The sequence below is a fragment of the Cebus imitator genome, unplaced genomic scaffold (assembly GCF_001604975.1).
Source record: "Cebus imitator isolate Cc_AM_T3 unplaced genomic scaffold, Cebus_imitator-1.0 Scaffold55, whole genome shotgun sequence".
NCBI lineage: Eukaryota > Metazoa > Chordata > Mammalia > Primates > Cebidae > Cebus > Cebus imitator.
Genome location: NW_016107370.1, coordinates 786861 through 794873, shown reverse-complemented (window position 1 = coordinate 794873; position 8013 = coordinate 786861). Strand labels below are relative to the sequence as shown.

Genomic DNA, 8013 nt, shown 5'->3' with positions numbered 1-8013 from the left:
GGATGGTCTTGATCTCTTGACCTCGTGATCCACCCGCCTTGGCCTCCCAAAGTGCTGGGATTACAGGCTTGAGCCACCACGCCCGGCCAAAAAACACATTTTTAAAAATAAAGATCATTATTTTTACAGAGTGTAAGTACAGAAAACATGGTGAGAAATGCGGCTCTAGAAGATGGTCATTCGATTTTGCAAACTGAGTAGCGTCTATAATTATGGGATTCTATTATTGAATAGAATTATTACTTCATCTGACATAAAAATTCAGAAAACAAATTGCAGTGAAAAAGCACAGCTCTAGTCAGGTAGAAGGAGGTTTTAATTCAGTCATTGCCATAGTTGGTTTTGTTACCTTGGGCAAATTTTTTAACTTCTTCACAACGCAATCTCCTTATGTGACACAGGGTTAATACACGTCTCTCAGAACTGCTTAAACAACATGATCTGTATAAAACACCAGGTACTGGCAGTGCTAGCTTTTTTTTTTTTTTTTTTTTTTTTTGAGCTGGAGTTTCACCCTCGTTGCCCAGGCTGGAGTGCAATTGTACGATCTCAGCTCACCACAACTTCTGCCTCCCAGGTTCAAGAGATTCTCCTGCCTCAGCCTCCCGAGTAACTGGGATTATAGGCATGTGCCACCACACCCAGCTAATTTTGTATTTTTAGTAGAGACAGAGTTTCCCCATATTGGTCAGGCTGGTCTTCAACTCCCAACCTGAGGTGATTCTCCCGCCCTGGCCTCCCAAAGTGCTGGGATTACAGGCTTGAGCCTCTGCGCCTGGCCTAATTTTTTGTATTTAAGTAGAGACAGGGTTTCACTATGTTGCCCAGGCTGGTCTTGAACTCCTGAGCTCTGGCAATCCACCCGCCTTGGCCTCCCAGAGTGCTAGGATTACAGGCATGAGCCACCATGCCTGGCGACATATTAACTGTGATCTTAGGATAAAAGGACCCCAGTGATTCATTTGCATGTTCTTTACAGGCACAGCTTCGAACGCTCTGAGACAGCCGTACATTTGGTTAACTATCATCCTGACTGTTGCTGTGTGCTTACTGCCTGTCGTTGCCATCCGATTCCTGTCAATGACCATTTGGCCATCAGAAAGTGATAAGGTATATAGAATAAAGTCCTCTCCCAATTCTGTGTCCCTCACAGAAACCAAAGCATTTCCCAACAGCACCTTGCCTGCAAAATTCTAAGCTCATGGGAAGTTTGGTTAGAATGATTTTTCATGATTGCTTCTCTTTGTTTAACTCTATCTCACAAGTAAGTCTTTTGGGATTGGGAGTTTAGTGTGCTTGCTTTTTAATACAAAAATTACCAAACATACACAAAAAAGTGAGAATAGAATAATCAGCCCCATATATCTATTCCCTCAGTTTAACAATTACAGTGTTAACATTTAGTCGTACAAATCACATTGGGTTTTTTTTTTTTTCTTTATTTAAAGAAAAGTGTCACCTTCTGTAGCAGGATCCTCTGAGCTACAAGGAACAGAAAGCTGTGACTCAAAATTTCTCTAAGTAGTGCATCATCATTAGCAGGCTTCGAACTCAGTTCAATCAGCAGTTTAATGTTGTCAAAAAAGGACTGGGCAGGTTCTTTCTCTCTTCCCCCTTGGAACATTTACTATTAGTTTCATCTGGATGCTGGAAGATGGCCATAGCAGGTCTGGGCATCACTGTGACATTTCAGTGTCGAGGGGAGATTAGAGACTATTCTGTAGTTCCTTAAGTGCCATGGAACTTCTCACCCAAGGGCCCCAGCACAGTGCCCTCAGGTCTCATGTGCCAAAATTAGGTCACTTGCCCATTCTTGACTAGTGCTTAGCAAGGGAAATCAACCTGCCCACTCCCATGAGAAATGTGGCTGTGAGCGGGGGTTGGTGGGGGCGATCTGAATGCAATCAATTTCCCTTAGAAAGGAGAGAGGAGGGGCTCGTGGGGCAACCCTCGCTCTCTTTTGCAGTGCCAACAGTATGCAGTAACAATTCAGGAAAGAGACCCTACTGAGTTTTCTCTTTCACTGTACCCATCTGGTCTGAAGTAGAAAAGGGCACTAGCTTCGGGGGAGTGGGAATCTTGGCTTTGCATTTTCTAGCTGTGTGACCTTGGAAAAGTTAGATATATCTTCCCTCAGCTTTGATATATATTTCTAGGTAGGTAGGTAAGTAGGTAGGTAGGCAGATAGATAGATAGATGTATAGATATAGAGCTATATAATCATATCTATATGTCAACATATATCTATAGATAATTAGATATAGCCAAGCACGGTGGCACACGCCTGTCATCCCAGCACTTTGGGAGGCCGAGGCAGGCAGATCACTTGAGGTCAGGAGTTCGGGTGGTCAGGACCAGCCTGACCCACATGGTGAAATTCTGTCTCTACTAAAAATTCAAAAATCAGACTGGTGTGGCAGTGCATGCCTGTAACCCCAGCTATTCAGGAGGCTGAGGCAGGAGGATCTCGTGAACCCAGGAGACAGAGGTTGTGTTGAGCCGAGATGGCACCACTGAACTCCAGCCTGGGTGACAGAGTGAGACTGCATCATCTCAAAAGATACACACAACTATAAAGTGAGGACATAGCTGCCTGCATCAAAATGGGGCAGGTGTTGGGGTTTCATCAGTGTTCATTTCTGCCCACCGTCTGGCCACGCCTCCTTCCTGGCATGAACTTTGTCTTCATCCCTTCCCATCTCTCCCCCTTGCAGATCCAGAAGCATCGCAAGCGGTTGAAGGCGGAGGAGCAGTGGCAGCGGAGGCAGCAGGTGTTCCGCCGGGGCGTGTCGTCAAGGCGCTCGGCCTATGCCTTCTCGCACCAGCGGGGCTACGCGGACCTCATCTCCTCTGGGCGCAGCATCCGCAAGAAGCGCTCGCCCCTTGATGCCATCGTGGCCGATGGCACCGCAGAGTACAGGCGCACCGGGGACAGCTGATCCCTGTCCCCCCCAGGCCGGGATGCGGCCGCACAGAGCACGTCTATTTTTTTATGAAAGACTCTCAGGACTTTTTGTGTGTGTGGATTGCATTCGTCACAAAGATATTGAAGACAATAAATAACCTTTATAACAAACTAACTCCTTGGGTTGGGCTATTAAACATTAGCAGAGCCAAGCAATAGGACTTTAAAAGTCCTATTATTTGGCAGGGCGTGCCTCACACCTGTAATCCCAGCACTCTGGGAGGCCAAGGAGCACAGATCACCTGAGGTCAGAAGTTCGAGACCAGCCCAGCCAACATGGTGACATCCTTTCTCTACCAAAACTTAAAAAATTAGCCGGGCTTGGTGGCGGGCACCCATAATCCCACCTACTTGAAAGGCTGAGGCTGGAGACTCGTTTGAACCTGGGAGGTGGAGGTGGAGGTTGCAGTGAGCCAAGATTGCACCACTGCACTCTAGCCTGGGCAAGAGTAAGACTCTGTCTTAAAAAAATTTTTTAAATAGGCTGGGCACAGTAGCTTCTGCCTGTCATCCTAGCACTTTGGGAGGTCAAGGCAGGCGGACCACTTGAAGTCACAAGTTCCAGACCAGCCTGGCCAACATGATGAAACCCTGTCTCTACTAAAAATACAAAAATGAGCCGGAGATCGCTTGAGCCCAGGAGGCGGAGGTTGCAGTGAGCCAAGATTGTGCCACTGCCCTCCAGCCTGGGCAACAGCGCAAGACTCCTTCTCAAAAAAAAAAAAAATCGTTTAAATAATAATAAAAGTCCTATTATTCAAATGGTTATGTACATTATGGTTCAAAGGGAACATTTTAATCAGTCTCAATCTAGGGCAACAGAATTACAAAGCATGTCATATTTCAGTTCAAGTGGTATTGTGTTATAAACTTACATTTTCCTTTCTGTGATCTTCAGCATATTTTCCCAGAGACTCCTTCCTGCCCCACCCATAGGCCACCTCACTAACAGATTTTTCCATTTATAGTAGTAATGACAAAAGACTTATCAGTGTTCACCATCTGGAAGCTAAGTGGTTCAATCACTTTTTCAAAGTTGATAGTAGACTGCCTGGTTTCATGTTCTCCTCATAATAGTGTAATAATTCTATTTAATCAAGGAAGTAACTTCAGATTCCGTAAATATAAAGTTTCAGTTTGTTTTTGGTTCACAACTAGGTGAAGCAGCACATTACATACTTTCACTATCAAATATTATTTCAGCAGCTTCCCACAGTACCAAATGATTTGATTCCCTACTCTCGTTTTTTAAAGCATCTAAATATTTATGGGCTTAAAAAGGGGATTTTAAAAACTGAGGATGTCAGTGATAAATTGCAGACTATTTTGCAAAGCTTTCTTTTGAAAAGCAAAGTTTTGTGCCTACCTATATGTAAAGTGTTTTATAAGGGACTTGAACAGAGAGACCGCACTCTTTTTCACTTGTGTCTTGAGAGAAAAGGCTATTGGTAGCTACGTTCCTAAGACTGGGGAATGGTGTGTCCTTTTACATTTGAAGATAACTTCAGGCAACTGTGGAAACTCCTCAAAGTGGTAAAATCAATTTTTTTCCAGACGTTTTTCTCATTCTGTGTCTTTCACACACTAATTTCCATATTTTAGTAAATCTGTTTTTTATCATTGGGCTGTGAATATTCACAATATCAGTCCTGTTGAATTCCTATGAGGTAATCACAATGTGTATATAGTTCATTTTCTAGGTATGATAAAAGAATGTATGGCTCTTTATTCTGTGGAAGTAAAATTCTGAACGTTTACAACTTTTCCTTGTAAATGAAAAATTGTAAGTTTTTTTTACAGAAAAGTTAGCTTGTGTCATTTTGTTAGTTTCAGATTTCTCTCCTGTTTTTGCAAATTGTGGGAAAGATTGACAATGCAAATGTGTCAAAGACTTATACTGTTGGGTGCAATATTAACAATTTTAAAATGCAAATTTCTTTGGATAAATTATTTCTATATTCTGTAAATCTGAGTTTGTATATTTTTGTTTAAAAATGATTTAGTAAAATCTTTGAAAAGTATAATCTTCTAAAGTATTTAAATTGGCCATTGTTGTTATTGTTTTTTTTGTTTTTGTTTTTGAGATGGAGTTTCACTCTTATTGCTTAGACTGGTGTGCAAAGGCGTGATCTCAGCTCACCACAACCTCTGCCTCCCAGGTTCAAGTGATTCTCCTGCCTCAGCCTCCTGAGTAACTGGGATTACAGGCATGCACCACTGGGCTTGGCTAAATTTTTTTTGCATTTTTAGTAGAGATAGTTTTCTCCATATTGGTCAGGCTGGTCTCAAACGCCAGACCTCACATGATCCGCCCGCCTTGACCTCCCAACATGCTGGTATTACAGGCGTGAGCCACTGTGCCCAGCCTGTCGTTGTTTTTTAAAATAGGATATATGACAGAAGAATCTAGTCCCACACTGTTTCTAGAGGAATGTAGGGGTCCCTTAATGGTGAGAAAGGGACAGGGAAACTAAGTGTTAGGGAAGAAGTGATGGAGAAAGGGTGATCAGGACCAGGCACTGTGGCTCACGCCTGTAATCCCAGTACTCTGGGAGGCTGAGGAAGGAGAATCACTTAAGGCTGGGAGTTTGAGACAAGCATGGGCAACATAGCAAGACTTTGTCTTTAAAAAAAATAATCAGTTGGGTGTAGTGGCATGTGCCTGTAGTCCCTGCTGTTTGGGAGGCTGATGGGGGAGGATCACCTGAGCCCAGGAGTTTGAGGCTGCAGTGAGCTATGATCATGCCACTGTACTGAAGCCTGAGTGACAGAGCAAGACTCTGTCTCTAAAAGAATTAAAAAGGTCAGACTTTAGAGACAGAGGGGTAAGGATTTAGAGTTAGGAAGATCAGCTGGGCATGGTGGCTCATGCCTGTAATGCACTTTAGGAGGCTGACGTGGACGGGTCACTTGAGGCCAGGAGTTCGAGATCATCCTGGCCAATATGGTGAAATCCCATCATCTCTACTAAAAATACAAAAAAGGATGATCAAGTCTGGGCCCAGGAGAGTGCATCTTAGTATACTTAGACAAGGGACAGTTTTTCCAACTGACCTCAACTCTTAGAACAAAAGGAAAGGTAACCCACTACCAAAAGTAAGGGCTAGGGCCAGGTGCAGTGGCTCACACTTATAATCCCAGCACTTTGGGAGGTCAAGGTGGGCCAGTCACCCAAGGTTAGACCCGCATGGCCAACGTGGCAAAACCCTCTCTATAAAAATAAATCAGCCAGGTGTGGTGGTGCATGCCTATAATCCCAGCTATTGGAGAGGCTGAGGCAGGAAAATCACTTAAATCCAGGAGGTGGAGGTTGCAGTGAGCTGAGATTGTGACACTGTACTCCAGCCTGGGCGACTGAGCAAGACTCTGTCTCAAAAAACAAAACAGAAAAAGAGCTGGGAAGTGAGCAGATAGTCCTTGAAATACATGATGAATCACTGGCAAAAAAAAAATGAGCAGAGAGGAGTGAGTAAGGAAGGAGGTGGGAGACCTGGGGTTTGTGGCTGCAGGGGTCTGACCAGGCTGTGGGACCGACAGCTCTTAGACTCGAGGGAAGCTGTGACCCCACCAAGAAGATTCTCTCTGCATCAGAGACGGGAGACACTTTGGGAGGCATAATTAGCAGCAGGTGATAGAAAAATAACAGTCTTGGGGTGTTTGGGATGGGAGGAGATGAGCAAATTATTAGCCTGTGCAATAGAAATGGCAGAAAAATCAAGCAGACCTGGGAGGTCATCCCTAAAAAAAAATAAAGGCCACTTTTTCCTGCAACGTACTACTGTACTTAAGTTGTTTGAGGGATAAATGTTTTTAATCAAAGAGCACCACCTAAAGGCTCTTAGTCTTGTTCCACACCAGAAACTGCTCAGTAACACCATCTGAGGGGAATAAAATGATTCTTGAGAGACTCCAATGTGATAGCAAAATGTACCCTAATGGAATCGAAATTTAACAATTGCTACCTTCATGTGATGTAAATGAAACAGGAAAATTGTCAGTCAGCTTCTAAAGTCCTGCTAGAAAGTTTTAGTGGCACTACAACTTCTGGGGCATTTATAAAAATAAAAAGGCCCATCAAAACACTGAAAACAACACAGCATAGATCTCAGGACAAAGTGGAGGTCGGGGACCTTAAAAATAACCATTGTAATGCATTCATTTTCTTTCTGCTAAAAATTATAGTAAAGGCCAGGTGTGGTGGCTCATGCCTGTAATCCCAATACTTTGGGAGGCTGAGGTGGGCAGATCACCTGAGGTCGGGAGTTCAAGACCAGCCTGACCAACATAGAGAAACCCCGTCTCTACTGAAAATACAAAATTAGCTGGGCATGGTGGTGTATGTAATCCCAGTTACCTGTAATCCCAGCTACTCGAGAGGCTGAGGCAGGAGAATCACTTGTACCCGGGAGGCAGAGATTGCAGTGAGCCGAGATTGTGCCATTGCTCTCCAGCCTGGGGGACAAGAGTGAAACTCCATCTCAAAACAAAAAAAAAAAGAAAAGCAAACAGGTGTTCAAACAAATATAAACTAATGAATGATCACAGCAGCACTATCCTCCGTAGCCAAAAGGCAGAAACAATCCAAATGTCCATCAGCAGATAAATGGATAAATAAAATGTGATGTATACACATGCAGGAATATTATTTAGTCGTAAAAAGGAATGAAGTACTGAGAGACGCTATAACATGAGTGAAAGTTGAAAATGTGCTAAGGGAAAGCAGCCAGACTCAAAAAGTCACATCTTGTAGGATTCCATTTACCTACCCAGAATAGATAAATCCACAGAGACAGAAAGCAGATTAGTGGTTGTCAGGAAGGGGAGATTGAGGAGTGAGTGTTCAGTGAGTGTTTAATGTTAGGGTTCTCCTGAGAAACAAAATCTATAGGATATATGCATACAAACATCTGTCATTTGTATACATCTATGGGGAGGATTTGTTGATTCTGACAAAGTAGTCTCCGTGATTGTGAGGGCTTGCAAAGGTTAAGGACAGGCAGGCTAGCAGGCTGAAGTTCTAGCAGGAATTGATGTTGCAGTCTTGAACC

The 8013-nt window shown here is 43.6% G+C and overlaps 1 protein-coding gene across 2 annotated transcripts in view; it reads left to right on the top strand.

Annotated features, from left to right (window-relative positions):
- Positions 1-3076, top strand: part of ATP8B1 (ATPase phospholipid transporting 8B1) — a 152352-nt gene extending 149276 nt beyond the window's left edge. For both annotated transcript variants that reach the window (XM_017528793.2, XM_017528794.2), the window contains exons 27-28: positions 980-1110; positions 2715-3076. In XM_017528793.2, the coding sequence (XP_017384282.1) occupies positions 980-1110; positions 2715-2939 (356 nt within the window). In that variant the 3' untranslated portion in view covers positions 2940-3076. The remainder of the gene's footprint in view (positions 1-979; positions 1111-2714) is intronic.
- Positions 3077-8013: the final 4937 nt, after the last annotated feature.